At 45.0% G+C, this 22,027-nt stretch overlaps 1 protein-coding gene across 5 annotated transcripts in view; it reads right to left on the bottom strand.

The window, feature by feature from the left end:
- Positions 1-531: 531 nt before the first annotated feature.
- The window catches only part of LRRK1 (leucine rich repeat kinase 1), a 109,687-nt gene continuing 88,191 nt past the window's right edge, over positions 532-22,027 (bottom strand). For all 5 annotated transcript variants that reach the window (XM_073304295.2, XM_073304299.2, XM_073304297.2 and 2 more), the window contains 9 exons: positions 20,161-20,358; positions 19,219-19,496; positions 18,207-18,401; positions 17,167-17,318; positions 15,501-15,618; positions 13,638-13,754; positions 5,912-6,756; positions 4,002-4,103; positions 532-2,073 (listed from right to left, as the gene is read on the bottom strand). In XM_073304295.2, the coding sequence (XP_073160396.2) occupies positions 1,896-2,073; positions 4,002-4,103; positions 5,912-6,756; positions 13,638-13,754; positions 15,501-15,618; positions 17,167-17,318; positions 18,207-18,401; positions 19,219-19,496; positions 20,161-20,358 (2,183 nt within the window). In that variant the 3' untranslated portion in view covers positions 532-1,895. The remainder of the gene's footprint in view (positions 2,074-4,001; positions 4,104-5,911; positions 6,757-13,637; positions 13,755-15,500; positions 15,619-17,166; positions 17,319-18,206; positions 18,402-19,218; positions 19,497-20,160; positions 20,359-22,027) is intronic.

Raw genomic sequence — 22,027 nt, 5'->3', positions numbered from 1 at the left:
CTGCACACTGCATGGTAGTCTTCAGAGAACTATCCATGATGACTCAGAGATCTTTCTCCTGATTAGTTGTAGCTAAATTAGCCCCCATCATATTGTATATATAATTGGGGTTATTTTTTCCAATGTGCATTACTTGAAATTTAATATGGATAAATGTAATTTGCCATTTTGTTGCCCAATCACTTAGTTTTGTAAGATCTTTTTGAAATTCTTCACAGTCTGCTTTGGTCTTAACTATCTTGAGCAGTTTAGTATCATCTGCAAACTTTGCCACCTCACTGTGTACCCCTTTCTCCAGATCATTTATGAATAAGTTGAATAGGATTGGTCCTAGGACTGACCCCTGGAGAACACCACTAGTTACCCCTCGCCAGTCTGAAAATTTACCATTTATTCCTACCCTTTGTTCCCTGAGAGAAAGCTTGCATTTTAATCAGATACAGCAACTCTTGACCTGATCATGGAGCTGTGCAAACATCCAGTGGCTGATGCAGTCACCAGCCGCCAATAAACGGTGACACTGACGCAATGTAATTCTTGGAGGAGTCTGTTTATTTTGAGATACGTTTTGCTTCTGATGGTTATTTTAACAGCCTGCAGTAAAAGTGTAAATCTGACATTTAACCTGCTAATTCTACATCAAGCAGCCTTGCATATATGTTCAAACTTAGTATAAGGGTCTCAGTATAAAAACAGTTCAATACACAGTACACATTCATTCATCAGGAGTTGATTCACTTTTTACACTCTTCTGTACATTCTGTGATAATGGGATTGTGTGTACACTGGGTACAATGCTTTCCAGGGTCCAGAGTGACCTTAGTGATGTGAAAAATAAACTATATAAGCAACTCTATCTAAAAAATAACAGACACTTTTATATACCAGTAAACTCAGCTTACTTCCAAATGTATTTTCAGAGGAAAAAGAAAAGGACTACTTGTGGCATCTTAGTACTAGTGGCACCTTACAGACTAACCAATTTAATTAAATTGGTCTGTCTCTAAGATGCCACAAGTCCTCCTTTTCTTTTTGCGAATACAGACCAACACGGCTGCTACTCTGAAACCTTACAGAGGAAAGTAACAGAGGGGCATGGACCATTTCCAAGTTCTGCTGATTAAATTACTCCCTTCTCTTAACAACTGGTAAAGCATCTGAAGTGCTGACATGTTTTGCTTTGCATTGGACTTTGTGTACAATTTACTTTGCAGCAGTGCAATTAAATAGCTCATTAATGTACTGAGATTGTGCAGTATTCAATGACAGATCATCATCTTTGGGTCTTTCACAGTAACTCTGCATCACAATATCTTTACAGCCCAGAAATATATTGGCCACTGAAGGATTATTGCTGGGCTCTCACCCATTGGGAGAGCAGGTGATAGGAGTATTGTGTAAAAGCTCAGTCTCTGAGGGAGAGAGAGATGCATATCTGTGTAGTTAACGAAGCTCGTTTGGATGAGGACCTAAGCAGCAGCTGCCCAGATGTTTGGGTGTTGTGAGGGAATTTACAATGGAAGAAAGGTGGCTCAAAATAGAGAAGTGAATGGAAATGGGTGGAGGGTTAAGGAGGGTGGTACACATTAGGGCAACATTGTTGAGAGATCACCCGCTTTCTGGACTTAATACATCTCTATCCCCTGCTGAAAAGAAAGGCAGAAACAAACAGAAAGGTATCTAGTTTGGTCTTCTGCATCTCTGGCAAATGCACTGCAGAGGAGATAGTTTCTGCAAGAACCCTGCAGTGTTCCTTAGCAGCAAATGTGGAAAAAAAACCAACCAAACCCTTCTCTAAGGATACAAAAGTGCCCAGGCTGGAATGCTGAAGGGCATCAGGTTCCATTCCCTGTAGTCTGTCCTTCCTGGATGCTTGATTTTAAATTTGACAAGCACTACCTTCTTTTTCGCATGCAGGTTTCAAGCCTTCCCAGCTCTTCATAGGACTGGTAGAAAATGTCAAACTCTCGGGCACCCCAGCTCCTCCAGACAGCAAGGCACCATTCCATGTTTTTGTTCTCAAAGCAGCACACAACAGTGTCCCTTGCTACGATAGCAGCTTCGACCAGCGCCCTGGGAAAGCAAGAACAGGGTTGGAGAATGGAGTGCAGCTCTCCCAGAAAACAGACAGCCCAGCAAAAGTGAGAAGTGCTGGCTGCTTAGAGTTTGTCTTACAGTCAGTGAATCTGCTTTTCTAAGACAGCTGGAGATATTTAACACAGGAAAACATAAAGCTGTGTAACTACTAGTTACATAATAGCAACCCTCACCTCCCTCCGAAAACCCCAACACAGTGACATAGTTCTACGAGGCTCTTTTGATTACAACAGTACTGTGCACTAATGTAAGGCCAGATTCGATAGACCTTCATCCCATTGATTTCAAGGAGGCTGCTCACAAAGTGCGGGCCTAGTCAATGTGAGGAAAGGTGGCAGAATTTGCCCCATCATGCATTTAGTAAGACCCAAATAATGGATTGATCCCACTCTATAAAGGAGTGCTGGGATAAAGGAAAGGGACCTGTCCCTTGGGGAACTGCCCCAGCACCGGGGCAAGGGAAACAGGAATGGCGGGAGTAGCTAGAGAGTTTGGTATTTTGGAGCTGTGGGGAAGCTGTCCTAAGTGAGAGCAGCCCCCAAGGAAGTCATCTCCTCTCCCTCCCTCCCCTCCACTCCTCAGAGGCGCAGTACAGTATCTGGCTCCATCTTAGCGATATTGCAGCCTTGCAGATGCCTCCACACCCAGGGGAAGTAATTTGTTGCCACTGGGAGTGCAATATTGTTGGCTTTTTCATCATTTTCATCCTGCTGGTCAAGGATGAGTCGACGGATTTTGTGCTGAATCAGCAAGGCTGCAATATTGTAAAATAGGACAAGCCTAGCAATGGCCATTTCATCTGGTCTTCTATTCCCCATACTTTTTCTTTCCTATTTTTTTTTTAAATCAGCTGAATCTCTGAAACGAGTCCACCTAGCTAAGTGGGCCTATGCAGGTAACAAAAGGAACAAAGCACTATACCTGACATGCCAAGGCACAAACGAACAACGGAAGTGAATGAAAGCAAGGCTTTGATTTCATGTTACCCGCGCTGATTTATTAATAAATGGCCATTAATAACACACAGCACAGCTTAACTTCTAGTTGTTTTGTCTTGCCATGAACAGCACAATCACATATTGGTGTTTAAATGGTCAGCAAAAAACAACTCCACACTATCCCATGGTTATTTATTTACTTGGAAGCTCAGTTGCTACATGAAGCATTTTAAATGAACGTCCATAACTGTTTTCCACGGAGTGCCAGGAACAAAGGTGCTTGTTTAGAGCCAGAACTTCAACCTGCTCTGAGTGAATGAAGCCACAGACAAGCACTGCACTCTGTAGTAAATACACTTCTTGTTCTTCATGCAGAGACTGAGTTTGCCAAGCACTGAGGACCCCTGCCAGGTGCTGGTGCCTGCAAAGCCCAGGGAAGTCAGCACCTGGCAGGATTGGGCCAAGAGTTATCACAACATCACATTTTGCAAAATGAGAGGCACTATCCTAACACTGACTCAGCCTGGGAAACAAGGCAGCTAGTTAGAGAGCTGGAGATGCAACTTGCTGTGATGTTTCTGGGGCAGATCATGACCATTGCCTGAAGAAGCCAGCTTGGATTGATCTGGCACGCGGGAGAAGATCTACCCCAACTTCTCCTGCTTGTCCCAGTATAAGGAGCAGAAGGGGCACAGTCACAGCATGCTCTGCTCTACCAATCCAGGGCCACCCCAGCCTCAGGGCTGCTCTAACTTGCACTGGGGGGCCTGCCTGTGTAATTGGAGCCTAATCACAGTGACTCCTCCAGCTGGGAGCTTGCCCTATGGCGCAGAATCCACACTAGAATGCCCTGAAGGAAGAGAGGCCAATTGGAGGACTGCAGGCCTTGCACTCAAACACTGACTGTGCATTTCCCCTGATGGAATCCTTTGGGATCATGAAATACAGGCTCTAATTCAATCTCACCCATAGGGAGCCAGTTCTCTGGCCTTCAATACGGCTATGACTCTGCCGCGCTGCATGCCACATTCCTTCTCCAGCCCAATAACTATGATGTCGCCACCTCTCCTACAGACAAAAGAGAGACAGTCATGCTCAACAACGTGGGCCACGGACAGTCAGGGAAAGCACATGTACGGTAGCTCTTCCGATTACTTATGCTGAAGGCTGCCAGCAGGGGGATAGGTCTGAGATCCAAAGAGGCTCACAGACCTTGTTAAAGACAATGGGTGTGCCAAACACTCTCTTTCAGGCTCAAAAGAAGGAGCAATCAAGTTACTTATGTAGTAAAAACAATTGCAGACAATTGCCCACTCAAAGCAATAGGCCAGCGAAGGCCACCTGGCAGGTCAGCATTAAGCCATGTGGACTGAGGGGTTTCCCTGGCTGCAAATGCAGGGATATTGGTAACAGGGTGTGTGCAGGTTAGGATACATCTACACTGCAATGTAGGCCTAGGGGGTTTGAACTCAGGGTCAAGCCTAACCCCCTTCTTTCTACACACATATCATGCTAACCCAGGGCTCAGATTCAGGGTTGAAGGACCCCACGGGGGTGGAGGGTCCAAACCTGAGCCAAACCGGGGCCCCAGGATAAAAGCCCTATTGCTTTCCAGTGTGGACACAGCCCCACTGGACTCATGCTCAGGGAATGCGTTCAAGTACCCCACAATCCTTTTGGCTGAGTTTCTTTGTCCTCTGGACAATCAAGTTTGGCGGACCTTCGAGTCTTCCCACACTGCACCATGAACAAAGGGCTAGAGCAGCCCCATGTTGGAAGGCAGCTAGGAAGTCTGGGATATGGCTGGTCCGACTCAGATCTCCATACCGCGGTGCGGACGCTGGAGCCCCAGGTTCGGGTCCAGGTTAGAAAATTCTTAACCCAGAGTTGACAATCAGTGTAGAAGCTGAAGCCCTGGGTTTTCTAACCCAAGGTCCGCTAACTCCAATTCCACTAACACTAGGCTTACATTGCAGCATAGACATACCCTTAGAGCAGGGGTGAAAGTAAGGTAAATTACTCACCGGTATGGGGGACTGGCTCCGGGCTCCCGGAAGGGGCGGGGCCTCGGGCAGAAGGGGCGGGGCTGAGGGCCAGCGTCCCCCAGCCTGTCCTTCCACGCTGCCTGGGGGGCGATTTAAAGGGTAGTGGTGGCTGCGGCCGGGAGCCCTGGGCCCTTTTAAATTGCCAGGCCCCATCGGCGGCCCTGGGTCGGGCGGCAAAAGGGGCAGTGACGTTAAAGTCCTTAAAGCGCTGTCGCGGCTGTGCTTTAATGTGGCCTGTGTACAGGCCAGTACCAGCGGCCACTTCTTACTGGAACGCTGTACCAGCCCGTACCAGCCCACTTTCACCTCTGCCTTAGAAGCAGAAAGCCAGCAAAAGCAGCAGCGAACATGACCCTGAGAGGAGACAGAGAGACAGCTTCTTGGGCAGAGGTTTCACAGGAGTGGCAGGCTTGGGGATTTCTGGGCAAGAAAACTGCCTGCTGATGTTTGTTTCTACTCTGTCCAAGGAACCAGGATTTTGAGTACATTTTTTTGTAAATAAGATGGCACCAAAAATACACCTGATTTGTATCAGGATTTCTTGTCCTAATGGAAACAATCCTGCAAGACCCCAAATTTGCCAAAAGGGGCAACACTAGATACCTTCCAAAAGTTGTAGAAACGTTGGTTTCTAACTTGAAATTCTGGGACAGTTACGTAGTTTTTTTGCTGTATCTTATTGCTAGTCACCACCATGGGTAAATTTGCTGTGAAATTACAATTAGAAACAAAACCCAAGTCCTTGAGAGCTTCCTTAAACCCAAACGGACTCATGCTCCACTTGTGACTCGGATCTGGTTTGCTGAGTATGTGCTTTAAGGAGGGATTTACCTAGGGATCCAGATGAGGTCTTTTACTGGAAGAATCTTTACAGCTTGGAGATGCGATGCGTTTTCATCTGTTGGTGTAGCATCGTTTTCAGATCTGTCTGGGGAAGGGATCAGTTCATGAAACTTGTTGGACTCCTCGCACTCCATGGAGAAAGGCGCGCTGGATGAGCTTGCAGGAGAGCTCGGCAGGCTGGAGAAGGACCTAGTTATTCTGTTAGAAGGGGAGGATGAGTAAGAAGACATGGAGCAATAGTCTGTGATGGAGTCCTGATGGTTTAATATTTGTGTGCCCAGCTCTGGGCTGCAGATAATGCTCATGTCAGCCAAAGAGTTACTCTCAAGCACAGACTTGTGTATAGCTGTTGTAGCAGGGATCCCTGCAGAAGGCTGCTGGATTGTAAACATGTCTCTTAAAGGGCTGCAGTCGCCACAGAAGTACCGTGCGCAGAGCTGATAGGTTGAAGTATGGTACATCACCAGGTAGTTCGTTTTATCATCCAGGCACCAAATCACTTCCTCCCCATGGTACTCCGAGTTACACGCCATAGATGTGATCACAGATGGAGGGCTGTAGGGCTCCAGCCTCCTGTTTATATTTATGGTCACGCAGTCTATGATGAGAATGCCAGGGCCATTGCTGTACCAGACCTCGGCCCCGCTGTTGGTTATTTCCATGGCTTTCACAGGGTAGGGGTTCTGCCGGGGGTCACTGTCCAAGATGTTGAACTTGGACCTATTCGCAGTGTGTGAGCACAAGTAGGAGCAGCTGTCCTCTGGGATGCCGCGTGCCACTGAAAAAACTGCCACAAGTCCGTCTGACAGTCCGGCCAGCACCAGGTAGGAGTTCTGTGGGAGAGAGAGAGATTTGTTTCTCCATGTAGATGTTTACAGTTTTGCAACAAGAGAGCTCCCCATCCAACATTCTGGGTGCCCCAATAATATCAGAATAGACTGATCTGTTACCCCAAAAGTAAATTAAATTACCCCACAACAACGTCACTACCTAAAAAACCTAATGAACCTATACACACAACCCCCCCGCTCCCTCTACCCAGCCCTATCCATCCCCCATCACCTTACAGGTATGGGAGGAAAGATGGGCCATGCAGCCCACCCTGAAGGCACAAACGCCGGCTGTGATACACTCTGAGACAGCCATCGTGTACCTGGAAACCCAACTGGTCAAGTCCAGATTAGTTCAAACCGAGAATAAAGCAGAATGGTGCTTCTGCCAGGGGAGCCACTCTGACCAATGAGAAAATGAAATTGTTGATCCTCAATCCAATGCCATGCAAACTGCACCTCTAGCACTGGTTAATCTGACAGCGTGACTCATCCAGATGAAGGCTGCAGGTCTGGAGCCCCAGACTATGTTGTAGGCACATGGAGATGTCAGCAGCACTTCAGAGAACAAGCTGACAGGCTGACATGCACGATGGAGAATTCAGAGGTGCTTATGATTAATGAACATGCACTGGCTGTGGCAACTTACAGCACAGTGAGCAAGTCGCACGCTGCACGGATTTCGTCAGAGCCAAACCATAATATTCTGCAGCATAGTCACTCTCAACACACAGCTAGAGGGTCTCCTTTGTGTAGCAGGCAAAGTCAGGTGTCTAATTATGCACAGCACAAATTGCTATTCTGCAACATTGCTCCCCAGCAGAATGCTCAAAGCATAACAAAACAGCCATCAAGAAAGAACATTACAGCCTGTCAGAACTTCTGCTTGGCCTGGTCATCCCAATGACAGTGAAAACACGGGAGACAGTGGTTAGAGGACGGGGAAATGGGTATCTTGGGAATCTGACTCACTGTGCGACCACGGGCATGTGCCAGAACCCTCCCTATGTCTCGGCTCCCACAGCTGTGAAACAGACAGAATAACACTCACCTCACAGGAGAGATGGAGCTGGGTTTTTCCAATGTGTCAGACTGTAAGAATGTGTCTATCCCAGGTGCTCGGTGCCTCTTAACACTTTATCATACTGTGAAAACCAAACCCAGCAGCCAGACCCTGACAAGTACCTTACCCTTCCTAGGTACCAACCCTCAAACCAGGACCCACTCTTGGTACAAACATGCATTTTGCAGCATACCCAAAAGGTCAGCAAATTCAGGCTATTTCAGACCAAGGCGGGTGGAATGAGTTCCAAGCTCAAGGGCCCTCCCAAAGGCCCCTCCGCTGTGTATAACTAAGAAATTCTAGCCCAAGCTCCACAGATCTTAGCTTATCAACCAGGGAGAAGGGCAGTCACACAAGGAGGTGAGTCACAGGCCATTTCGGTTGTAAGAGGTCAAAAATCAGCATCTATATCCATAACATAAAGGGGAACAAAAAGACACTGAGTAACCCATCACTTAGGGGACACTGGAAACAGCAACCTGTGAGCCTGTGAAAGTTGTATCCCCTGGTCTGACAGGCTGGAGATGCTGGTAACTTTATGTGAGTATTTATGTGAGTAAGAAAACTGCTTAGGCAAAGACTGTAACTTGCTAAGATTAAGTTTTAGTCACTAGAAAGTGTGTTTCATTTTGTTTTGTTTGTAACCAGACCTGTCTCTTTCCCCCTTGTTTAGTGTCATTTAGATCTCTGTTCTGTGTGAACAAACCTATTCTTGTTTTGTTACAAAACCATCTCCATGCTGCGTATCAAAGGGAAGTGTGAGTCTTCACATTGACAGGCTGATGTGTGCTCTGCCCTTTTGGAGGCAGCGAACACAGAAATTTCTAAGAGTGTCCAGTGAGAGTGACGGGACACTGCAGTGGGATATCTGTGGGGAACTGAGGTTCACTGACTGTTACCTGTCAGGCCAAGTTTAGACTAGCAATCTTGAAGAGTTTGCTGCAAGGCAGACAGGCTGGTGCAGTAGGGAGCTGACACATCTTAGCAGTAACAAAGCTCTCACTCTTGCTAAGACAAAGGGATAACATAGTAGCTTGCAGTTCTGGGTGTCTTAAACATTACGTCACAGAAGGCCATTTTACATTAAAGAGTTTTGATGGGAATTTTTCAGTCAGTTTTACTAGCTACATTTTAGCAGGCTTTAGTGGACAGTGAAAGCTATTCTCTGACCTTTCACTCCTTCCGCCCCCATCCCCAGCTCTGAGTCACTGTTAGATCTTTTAAACTCCTCTGCAACTGAGTGCCTTGGGAGAGGACAGTCTGGCTAGCAAGTGATGTATTTCTTTTGGCTTAGCATCATAAAAATCTATTTGATCTCCTTGGTTAGTGTCAGCTACAACCGGACAGAACAAGGTAGCTTTCAGAGTCAACGCAGCTGTGCCAACTACACTGGTTGGGGATGGGGCCCAATACGGCCCAAGGAATATTACAAAACACTTAGACTACGTTAACACAATCACTGTGGAGGCAAATTCAGCAGCCATTTTAAGCTCAGCATGACTCAAGCCTTGGGCACTAGATCCTGTTTTATTCAGGCACTGAGGTTGTCCCCAACACTTTGGAAAGCAAGGCATGAGAATTCCTGACCCAAGAAGGGGCTTGAACCCACATTTGTCACAGCATGTCCCGAGGTAAGAGAGCTAGCCACTTAACATGCAAGTGCTATGAAAGCCACATGCTCACAAGGGCTATACTCTTCACCGATGCTATCAAGGCACCAGTGCGTTGGGAGGTGGTGGGCGTAAGGCAGACGTCTCCAAACTGTGATATTAAAAAAGTGACCAAACCCAAGCAGCACAGCGTCCTCCATCAGCGTGAAGCAACTTTCTCGGAATTCACTTTCGATATTTTAGTGGAGAGAAGAGCCAACGAAAACACAGAAACAAAACTGCGTTGGAAGCCTCTGGCCTGCCAAAAGTCCAGCTGTGCCAGTGAGAATGGTCTCTAGATGGGGGCGTGTGCCATACTGTACAGCACAGAGGATGAGCCTGCGGCACTTCTGTCCTCATAACTACAGTACAGTGTAAGGCTTCGAGCCTATTGGAACTCATCAGATACCATGTAAACGAAGCCCGCAAACAACACAGACTTTGTCGCTCCCCCATCCCATTCCCCTGGCTGATCCTTCTGGCACAGAAGACTTTGGCAGGCTACAGCCTTTAAATGCAGCTTTTGTTTTTATGTGTTCTAGGCTCCTTATGCAGGCCAGGTCCCAACACACGTTCCAACCTCTCTTTTGCTTTTCTTTGTGAAAATATTGGAAACAGATTGAAAAGGAAGTTGCTTTTTGGGGGTCTGGAGGATTTCATTGTTATCTGGTCATCAGAATTAATCATAAAAATTAACCTCCAAAATTACACTTTCAATTCCTCTGTTTTTTTGTTTTTTGGGTTTTTTTTTTAAACGGAGAGTTTATTTTCAGGGCTTCACTCTGCTTCTTTCAAATGTCTATGATGTTTCCTTTGGATGAGAAAAGAAGCATGGGAAACGATTCTTTTGGATCTGTCTTCCCAAATATAGCCAGTCAGAAGTATTTCCCTTATGAGCAAAATCCCAGGGCAGTAGTCTGACTGCGTGTTTCTTCAAGTTTCATCAGCTAGCTGGCTCTTGTGCTTGGAAAAGGCCAATGTTCCCATCTACCTTAGTGCAAGATTCTTTTCTCTTTAGAGGCTTATTCCATACAGCAACCTCGACAGCTTAATACAACAGGCCTTATGTGACTCCTTCAGCAAAACTGTCAGCTCTAGAATCATAGAATATCAGGGTTGGAAGGGACCTCAGGAGGTCATCTAGTCCAACCCCCTGCTCAAAGCAGGACCAATCCCCAACTAAATCATCCCAGCCAGGGCTTTGTCACGCCTGACCTTAAAAACCTCAAAGGAAGGAGATTCTACCACCTCCCGAGGTAATGCATTCCAGTGCTTCACCACCCTCCTAGTGAAAAAGTTTTTCCTAATATCCAACCTAAACCTCCCCCACTGCAACTAGAGACCATTACTCCTTGTTCTGTCTTCTGCTACCACTGAGAACAGTCTAGATCCATCCTCTTTGAACCCCCTTTCAGGTAGTGGAAAGCAGCTATCAAATCCCCCCGCATTCTTCTCTTCCGCAGACTAAACAATCCCAGTTCCCTCAGCCTCTCCTCATAAGTCATGTGTTCCAGCCCCCTAATCATTTTTGTTGCCCTCCATTGGACGCTTTCCAATTTTTTCACATCCTTCTTGTAGTGTGGGGCCCAAAACTGGACACTGTACTCCAGATGAGGCCTCACCAATGTCGAATAGAGGGGAACGATCACGTCCCTCAATCTGCTGGCAATGCCCCTACTTATATAGCCCAAAATGCCATTGGCCTTCTTGGCAACAAGGGCACACTGTTGACTCATATCCAGTTTCTCATCCATTGTAATCCGTAGGTCCTTTTCTGCAGAACTGCTGCCGAGCCATTCGGTCCCTAGTCTGTAGTGGTGCATGGGATTCTTCCGTCCTAATGCACTTGTCCTTGCACTTGTCCTTGGTGAACCGCATCAGATTTCTTTTGGCCCAATCCTCTGTATCCTATCCCTACCCTTCAGCATATCTACCTCTCCTCCCAGTTTAGTGTCATCGGCAAACTTGCTGAGGGTGCAATCCACGCCATCCTCCAGATCATTAATGAAGATATTGAATAAAACCGGCCCCAGGACTGACCCTTGGGGCACTCCAGTTGATACTGGCTGCCAACTAGACATGGAGCCGTTGATCACTACTGTGGAGCCCGACAATCTAGCCAGCTTTCTATCCACCTTATAGTCCATTCATCCAGCCCATACTTCTTTAACTTGTAAACAGTTTAGCTTCTTGCAGACCTTGCCTGCACTTCCTCCTGGTGATTGGCCTGGCCATACACAGAAAGGAGGGAAAAATGTCCTATAAGGAATTCTGCTGAAAGGGCATTGATTGGGAGGTGGGGGTGTGAAGGGAGTGGGGAAGGAGAATTGTTTAGATTCAATATTATTGTAGGGCCTGGAATTATTTATTACATTCACTAGACATATCACAGTCTGGAAAGATAATCCAGGAGATCTAAAACCCACTAGAAATCCCATAGGGTTGTAATCAGTGTGACAGCAGAAAGTCTCAAAATGAAAGGCACATTCTACTTCTCTGGACAAAATACAAGGTAGCAGACGAAAGATAAGTCAGGTGTCAGGCATCAAACATTGGGGAGGAAAAGTTCTGTAGCTTTGGGAGCCAGAAAAAGTCAACAGGAGCAGTCTCCCAGGAGGTGAAATTCATTCCTGTGTCAGCACCAGGCCTGGTGTCTCCTGTAAATCCCACTTACCCAAAGGGTGAAGTGGGATGTAAGCAGTGCACACTATTCCTGCTCTCACCCTCTGCTCAGGGACACATCTCACTAACTATACAGCAGTCTGAGCCATTGAATCAGATATGCGCAGTAACACAGAATGGGCACATGGAATAAAATACCCCCCCACACACTGTGAAACCTGCTCTGTGCAGTTACTAGACGTAGCATGTTGGCGTGTGAATAAGCTTTCAGATCATTAGAGATATTGAAAATAAATGGATAATAATGTGACTTTTTCACTCTAGCTTGCTACAGGTCAAACTGAGGATAATCTAACCAATTAGAAAATATTTGTATATATATCCTAAAACTTGACTGCAATAGCCAATAATGCCACATTGCCACATTTCTCTTAAGAGCCTGCTTATGATAGGACTTTAAATGTCTCCAAAAATAAGACTACTAGCTATACACCACATAATGCCTCCCTTTGTTATTACCAGGGGGAGATCACAATATCCCTAGCCTGCCTTTTTGTTGTATGCCAATTCCTAACCCAAGAGAAAAAGGGCTGTTGATAAGGCATAGGTGATATGTATGCATGTATAGACTGCATGCAAGTAGACCAGGAGCGGCCAACCTGGGGCTCCAGAGCCAGATGCGGCTCTTCAGAATTTAATATGCGGCTCCTTGCATAGACACCAGCTCCGGGGCTGGATCTACAGGCGCCAACTTTCCAATGTGCCGGGGATGCTCACTGCTCAACTCCCAGCTCTGCCATAGGCCCTGCCCCGACTCCACCCCTTCCAGCCCCCTCTCCTGAGCCTGGAGTGCCCTGGCTCCTCCCCCGCCCCAGAGCCTCCTGCAGTTTACGAAACAGCTGATCGGGAGGTGTGGGGAGGGAAGGGGAGGCGCTGATTGGCAGGGCTGCCAGCCGGCAGGAGGCACAGGGGTGGGGGAGCTGATGAGGGGCTACTGATGTATTACTGTGGCTCTTTGGCAATGTACATTGGTAAATTCCAGTTCCTTCTCAGGCTCCAGTTGGCCATCCGTGATGTAGAGTGTCCAATAAATATGCACTTAAAAGAAATACTCAAGTCCTACTTTAGGAATTAATCAATATCTATCCTAATCACTCAGTCACTTCCCCTCTACTAATCTTTCTCATTCACTTACACTAATTTTTTTCTAATGATGAGGTGGAAATGCAGCTGGAAAGCTTTAATGTAAAGAAAGCAGGTGTATTTTGACTACTTCCCCAGCGGATTCGGAAGTGCCATTTCTAGACCTCCTGCCTCAGGTTCTCTCCATACCACTTCCAGACCTCTGCTTTCCTTGGCTTGGACATAGAGACCTGAAAACTGCTCTTTTTGCTCTGCCAGCAAGTTCTAGGGTAGAGGAGTTCACAGCAATGCCCTTTAATTATGCAAAGGATAGTGAAAAACAACATTATCTTGGACTCCTGGCTCCATAAGCAGAGTCTTTAGTTTCATTGATACCCTTTCCAATTGTGAGAAACATTCCTCTTTACCTTTTTTATAACAGGCACCGCTAAGAAGCAGCTCACGGTAGCTGGAGTGTCTAATCCTTTTTGTGGAGTATTTAAAGGACACATGCCTTGTAAGCCATATACATAAATCTTCTGGTCCTGCAAATCAACAAGAGCAGAGGAAATTATGTTTAATTCAGTAATAATTTAACTTAGCTGCTTTTCACATTAACACATAAACAGTCTCAAATTTGTTCCCTATAAAACTGTCCAATTTGTGTTTCTGGAGGTTAATAATCTCCACTTTGGAGTTAATGTAGTTCTTTTTCGGCCAGCTTTTATCTTAAAAGTCCTCTCCCTGATGATTGTTTTGGATTCTGTGATCCACACTGGTTGGAGAGGCTACCTTAGATTCCCCTTAATGCAGTGCATGATACCAAACACTGTCTGGTAGTACAAGGATCAGATTTTTACCAAATCTGCAATCAGGTGAAAATATGATTGACTCCACACACAGTTCACATCTACTAGTGTTGTTAGGGAATTTTCTGCCAGGAAAATCAAAATTACATTTGTTGTTTTGGTTAGTTTGCTGAACCCAACCAAAATATTTCATTTTCAGTCAGGTCAACGTCAAACTGCATCTCCCTGTGGTGTTGCATTTCCTTATGGGAGTTGTAGTTCAGATGCTTCATACCCCCACCCTACTATATGGGCTGGGCCTCTTGGCTGCACTTCAGCTCCCATGATGCACTGCAGTTTCCCCTCTGACTAAGCTGCAGGGTGTATCATGGGAGATGTAGTCCAGCCAGGGAGCCCATGCCATACAAACGAATGAGGGCATGAAAAACCAGAACTACAGCTCTGAAGAAGTGGTGTGGCACTGTAAGAAGATGCGGGTTAATATTAAAGGGACTTAAAACTAAACCTTTAATTTCAGTTCAAGTTGAAACAAAATATCTCATTTGTCAACATGTTTAATTTTTAATAAAAAGTGTCAAAATGAAATGTTTCAACCTTTCTAAATTGAAATTTTTCTGAGCTTTTCTTTCTGTGAAAAAATGCGTATATTTTTACTTTTTTTTTTTACCTGATTCAGGACGAATGAAATGTCAAAATATCAGAATTACCTGCAGGATGTAAATTCCAATTTTCACTCAGTTCCACTGTCCATACACATGCAATTAGAGCTGACTGAATTACCTATTACAAATAATTCACCCAATTCATTTAGCCCTTTTTCCATTTGTGAAGCTCTGACTTCTAGAAATTCATTTGTAATGGTTCAACAGCTTTGCAAGAACATTTTTGTTTTGTGTTGGAGCCTGGTTACACTCAACACAGTTCTGTCTGAGGACTAAATAGGGACCTAGAGAGATAAATCCACTGCGCTATCTTGGTCTTATCTTCTTAGGCAGGGATTTTAAAGGGCATAGGAGAGTTAGGCCCCCATTTCCCATAGACTTCCAACTCCCTTCAGCCTCTTTTTAAATCCCCAGCCTCAATGTGTTTTCTTCCACCCCTTCCCCTTATCACTTACAGATAAGATTCTTTACCAGATAGAATCTCTCAGTGCTAATGTGCTATAACCTGGGACAGTTTTATGTTGGACAGCTGTTGTTTCCACGTTCATTCAGAACAGCAGAACATGGTCTTGGGATCAGTAGGCTCTAGACACTAGCTAAATAACAGGTGGAAACAATATACCAGTGAGAAAGCATATGTAAAGTTTGACTGCCCATTTAAGACATCCATTGTCATGCTGATTCTCTGAGCTTTACATTACTAATTTATTAAGCTAATACCACGTAGCTTTATAACACACCCGACTAAAGATTTCTCCAGCACAGCAATGAAGTGCGCACAACCGACAAGAAGAGAGCTGACATGTCAGATAACATTTACCTCTGTGGCAGTCCACAGTGCACTCTGAACTTTTAACTGGCAGCATAACTTCATTCCTGGGCAGCTCATTCTCTCCACTTCTATGAGACCTTTCTCTGTATTTACCACCGTGTAGTTTCTGAAAGGAGCAAATGTAATTTGTTATAGCAACGGTGCCAACAGTAAAACAGCATTAGCAAGTATTTGCAATTAATGTGTTTGCACTGTACAATTTGGAGATCACCTAATGTTTTTGGCCAGGTCATGCATACTGTCAGCTCCTTAGCTACCCATCATCCTGCAGATGTATAAAATGCTCTTAATCTTTTTTGGGGGAGAGGAAAGTATATCATAAAGGGAGAAAAATTCAGACATTTAAAAGCTCTTTCTGCTATTAACTGTTTGCTAAGTGTACTACAACTGTTGTCTTGTTACTCTGATTATTTTACTGGCTAAATGAAAGAGAAGTGACACATCAAGAAAGGATGAAGGCCCTTGAGATGGTCAAATAATTTTTAACAAATTGATGAATGAGTATTTTTGTGAATAAAAGCACTTCGTTTGTTTCACTATGATTCACGGGGTCACACTGTATATGGGTATTTGAACAGACACTGGGTATTCACAAATGGTTCTATGAATCCCAGAAGTTGCAACTATTTTAGCACAAGTAGTTCTGTGTTCTAAAATGTATAGGAGATGTGCATACCTTGTTACTCTCCTTTCAAAAATGAATTAGTTATCCAATCAGGGAGCAGAAATAATAATGTATGGCTTAAGTAACCAACCAAACGCTATGAATGACAAATAGTGAAAGCAAACAGTTCATGAACAATGTGCAGAGCCAAAATTATTTACCCATACCATTTGGCAAATACTTGCCAATAGTGAATACTTCAATAGAAAATCTGGATCAGCTCATGAATGGTTTCCAAACCCAAAAAGGGGCTATACATTCATAATCATAGAATATCAGGGTTGGCAGGGACTTCAGGAGATCATGTAGTCCAACCTCCTGCTCAAAGCAGGACCAATCCCCAATTTTTGCCCCAGATCCCTAAATGGCTCCTTCAAGGATTGAACTCACAACCCTAGGTTTAGCAGGCCAATGCTCAAACCACTGAGCTATCCCTGAATATTATTTATAAAAAGCAGCTCGACCAACATGTTCTTGAATCAAATACCAGCATCAGGTCCCAGTTCAGCAAAGCATTTAAGCACTTGCTTAAGACCATCCCTATTCAGTAAAACACTTAAGTACATACTAAACTTAAGACGTGGTTAAGACTAATTATTTCAAGGGGACTTAAGCACTGGCTTAAGTGCTTTGCTGAACAGGCATGGAATGCTGAATTGGTGCCTCAGTTCGGAAAGGCTTCGTGTCAAAAGGCCTCATTAGTAAAAAGAGATCATATCTAGTCTGATGTCTCTGTGTTTGTTATAGGTTCCTAATCTTGACCTGATATTATTTGAAGATGAGCTAAGAACAGTAATACTCTTTATGAAATAACCACTGACATATTACTAATTAAAGCAGTCTGGGGAAATGATGCTGTATGTATCTTTGGAAATGCTCCTAATTCACTTTCACCTTCCTTTCTTACTGCCCCGTGGCATGAGTGCTGACATTGAAAGAGTCAATGTTAAATCAAGGAAGAATCGAAAAGGATAAAAACAAGCCCTCTACCTGGTGTCTTCCTTCCCATCCCAGAATACCACAGTATATTCTTGGCCTTGGGAAGAGAAGAAGGAAGACTGCTTCCCACAGCAGAGCAGGTACATGAAAGTAGCAAACGTAGGATCTTTCATCTGTCCTACAACAGAAATGGCCAATGGACGCTGAGGGGGAAAAAAATTACATACACTGAATGGTGTGTACACATCAGAGATTCTTTTGCAGGTTAAGAATGAACAATACATTCATAATAATTACTATTTATTACATCTATAGTTCCAGAGGTTGGGGATCTCAAAAGAACCTAAGGGAGTTAGGTGCCCAAATCTGCACCCAAATCCCTTAAACTTCTTTCAAAATCCTGTCCCACAGGTGCTCCCTGAGTTTTGCATTTCAGTGCAAAACTAACATAAATTACAAGAATCAAGGCCCATCTCTCTCTTTCCTCCCCTCTTCCTTGCCTCCCTCTCTCATTAGGATTTTATCTATGAACCTCTTGTGCTTTGAGAATTTAGGGAAGAGAGCCACACTCATTATAGAGTATACGTGCTTGTTAATCAAAGCTCTGCCTGGCCCTTAGGTGAAGGACTGTGGCTCCAAAAATGCAAAATGATTAAAGAAAGCTGTAGTAGTGTAATCTCTGTTTGTATTTGGAACCCTTCCCTGTCCCCAGAGTGCCTTTTTTTCAAAGCTCCTGAATTCCTTCTAGCTGCATTCACAGCATGACACGTCAGTAGTTTTTAATAATTAAGGGTGGAATCTTGCCCCACTGAAGTCAATGAGAGTTTTGCCATCGACTTCAATGGGCCATGATTTCACCATTAGGGTAAGCATACAGTTGCTCCATTCATGAAACCCAAACTGAAGTCTATGGAATTTTAGGGCCCCAATCATTAGCAGGTGTAAACAGGTGGCGCTCCATTGATGTCAGTGGAGCAGTGCCCATTGAGACCAGCTGAGGATCTAGCCCTTAGCATGTAGCGGGGGGCTGCCCCGGTAACAAGCAGTGGATAAATGGTCAAAAAGCACCAATTTTCAGGCTCCTCTTGTACCTTTTCTGGCTTAGTGTCCCAACATTCCATCATGAGCGTCTGCATCCTGTGGAACTGCACTTCCCCCGGCTGCCCCAGAATGGGACGGATCCCTTTAGACAGCTTCTTTGCAATCTGAAGCTGATGTTGTCCAAGCACAGGCCGCTGCCCAGACAATAGTTCATATAGGACCATTCCATAGGAGAACATGTCCACCTAAGGCAAATATCACACAGTTAAGCACAAAGCTGCTCCCATAGATGGGTATGGCTATTTCTTTGGAAGGGAGTTTTATTGTATGGTTAGAATTTGGGATAACATTGACAGAAGTGATGGAAACCAAATAATACATGAATAAGCATTAAGAGGTAATAAAATAAGATCAGCAGCACATTCAGCATATGCATGGAAGGTGAAATGCACCCCCATGCAGTGGGCCAGGCTTATGCATATCTTAAGTGTTGCCTAGCTCTTAGGCTGGCTCCTATGTACGGGGTTAATTTCTTCTAGAAAGAATGAATGGACCTAAATGAACAATCCAAATCATTTTGTTCCCAGCAAGGAATCTTCCATGACACATACAGATATTTCCAATCTAGCTGCAATCAGTGCTATGAATAAGGAGTCCAGTTTGCATGTGCCTTGCTCATATCTTGCGGATCGTTAACACAATGACACACTTAGTTTCTTCATCAGTGATTCCATTAAATCGGGTCTCTTTGCAGAAGTGGGTGCCTCAAGTTAAGATCCTAAATCCGTAGTTAGGCACCTAAATAATGGTCTGATTTTTCAGAGGTGTTGAGTACCTACAGCTCCCACTGAAGAGAATTTGTTGTTGGGCACCTCTGAAAATCAAGCTATTTACCTAGATGCCTAAATATGTACTCAGGAGCACAACTTTAGGTACCCACTTTTGAAAACCTTGGCTTTAGTCAGCACATGTGAGAAAACTCCATGAAGGGCCTTGAGGAGCATCTTTTTCATTGGGTTATAGATGAGAATAGTGCCACTTCAATGGACATTTCTTAGTTACCTTTTCATCATAGACTATTCGAGGCCTAATCTCTGGGGCTTGGTACCCAGGAGTGCCTTCCACTCCAAGAGCTCCTTCATGGAATGACTGCCGAGAAATCCCATAGTCAGACAGTTTGATGTTGATATGCTCTTTAATGTCCAGGGACCACACTAAAATATTGTCTGACTTTAGGTCACAGAATATGATGTTTTTCTTATGCAGGTAGGCAAGGCCTGTTGCAATCTGATATGCTATTTTCTGGGTCAGCAGGTGCCCCAGTGGCACAAAGGAAGCCCCTGTTATAAAGGAAAAACGCTGTGTTCATTAGAGCAGACTTTCAAAAGGATGACAGTTCTTGTCATTTTAATCTGACCTAGTGGAAACAATCTACCTGTTAAAATGTCACTCTGAATGGGATGATCTGAAGTGGCACCATTCATGTTACTTTAGACAGAACTCTGTTAGGTTTTTTTTAACCCCTTAATTTCAGCGGTTCATAACACTCCCATTGTTGGGCTGCAACTCGACAAAGTGCTGATATGCAGACAGGGCCAAGTTATTAAAGGGGCCTCATCCCAGTTCAGGATTTTATGCCATTAATTTAACAGCGGCAAAATTACAGGTACATAGGATAGCATTTAGATCTCTAAATAGCTGATTTGCAGGGGGAAAATTGCACATGCAGAATTAAAATGAGATTTGGATACCCAGTCCCCATTAATTTTAAGGGGAACTGGGTATACAGATTTTTCACATAGTTTTGAAAAGCTCAGCCTTATTGGCAGTTTTCATGAGACCCCCACCAAAGTCCCAATTTGAAAGAAATTCCATCACTGCTCACCAAACTTGGAAAAAACATTATTCTACCACTCAAAAAATAGCTTGAGTGTTGCAGGCCATTTGCTCACACTGGGACATAGGGATTTCATTATTTTCAGGGAGCAGGTTCGGGGCTGTTACCTTTGGACATTCCAGATAACACAGTTGCGAGGCTGCCCAAGGGGGCCAACTCTAAGGCAAAGCAGAGAGGATGGATGCTAATCCCAATCAAGGACACGATGCAGGGGTGTTGCAAGGAGTGGAGCATGCTGGCTTCCTGGCGGAACTCAGAGAAGTTCTTCATGGCGTCCATAGCTCGCAAGTGCTTCAGCATGGTATCTAGCAAAACACACAGGCCTGTTTTCACTTCAGCACATGGCATTGCAATAGGGGAACCCAGCAATGTGGCATTAGCGGTTTTCTTGAAAGCTAAAACTGTTGATAGGATTCTAAGAGCTGAGAAAACTACTGTAGGAAGCAAACCATGTCCTTGCTTATTCTGATGATGGTGCTTTGGGCCATCCCCTCCTTAGCATGAGCTGCTAATAGGCATTATTGGTACTGTCAGTGGGAGTTACACGAGTGCAATAGGAAGCAACTGGGGGTGGGATTTTTTGACTTAGGAGTGTAAGACCCACTGAAAGTTGGTGGGACTTGTGTTCTTCCATAACGTAAGTGCTTTTGAAAATCCTTCCCTATACTCTTTAGAGCAGGGAGTCAGCAATACATAAGCAGCATGTTACTATTATATAAAACTTCAAGGGCAAGAGACTTGCCCGCTCTGGCTGCAACCCCAGCACAGGAGCCGTGCACAATAGCAGTCCTTGTGCTAAGGGAAAGCAGAGGCCATTCATGGCTAGCCTTGCTGTTAGCACTGGTCTTTCCAAAGGGCGTGTGCCATTGGGGCAGTAGCTGTGCTCCTCCACAGCTCACGGAGGCACTGTATGCTTAAAACCAGAAGTGAGGATAGTGAGGTGGAACAGCCTCCCAAGGATAATGAAGGAAGCCCCACGACTTGTGATCTAAAACTAAACTGGCCAGAGTACTGGCAGACTCACTGTACTAGCCTCCATGTGATTGACCGGATGATCTAACTGACCTTTCCTGTGTTTAACTTCTAGGACTCGCTAACAGTCCCAGTGAAGGGAGCACCTCAGGGAAGGCCCGGCTTTTAGAAGGTATGATGATTGAGTTAGTAGTATTTGTATTATGGTGGAGGTCCCAATTAAGCTGAGTGCTAGGTGCTGTACAGACACGAGAGACAGTCCCTGCCCCAAAAAGCTGATAGTCCAAGTAGAAAAGACACAGGAAGTATCATCACCCCCATTTTACAGGTCGAGAACTGAGGTAAAGATTGATTAAATGACTTGGTCAAGGTCACAGCTAGAAACTGAACCCTGATCTCCTGAGTTCCAGTCAAGTGCGTTGTCCACGCAACCACCTCTCTACAGCCAGACGGCTCGGGTTATGAGAGTCACAAGAAGGATGGAGCATTGAGATTTTGTCTTCTCCCCCAAACTGAGGCTCTGTCTTGTTAGAGCTCCCAGCCCCCTGCTGGCCAGCACATGAGGTTTCATGTCAAAACTGAGAATTCAAACTCGAACCCCCAGTGCAGAAGTGCATTGTGTGCCAATGACCGCCAGCTGGCCTTAGTTCTCCATTTCTTTTGCATGTTTTCATAGGGTATGCCTACACGGCACAAAACCCCTGCAGCAGCATGTCTCAGAGCCCAGGTCAACTAACTCGGGCTTGTGCTGTGGGGCTAGAAATAGCAGTGTAGGCATTCAGGCTCAGGCTAGAGCCTTGGCTCCCAGACCCTCCTCCCTCCCCAGGTTTCGGAGACCAGGCTCCGGCCCAAGCAGGAACATCTACACTACTATTATTAGCCTCATAACGAAAACCCCGTGACTCCAAGTCAACTGACCCGAGCTCTGAGATTTGCAGCTACAGGGTGGTTGTTGTTTTTTGCTGTGGAGATGTACACAAAAAGGCTTTTTAAAAATACGTC

This window comes from Lepidochelys kempii, chromosome 10, assembly GCF_965140285.1.
Source record: "Lepidochelys kempii isolate rLepKem1 chromosome 10, rLepKem1.hap1, whole genome shotgun sequence".
Taxonomy (NCBI): domain Eukaryota; kingdom Metazoa; phylum Chordata; order Testudines; family Cheloniidae; genus Lepidochelys; species Lepidochelys kempii.
Note: the sequence above shows the minus strand (reverse complement) of the source record. Positions and strands in the feature narration are given on the sequence as shown.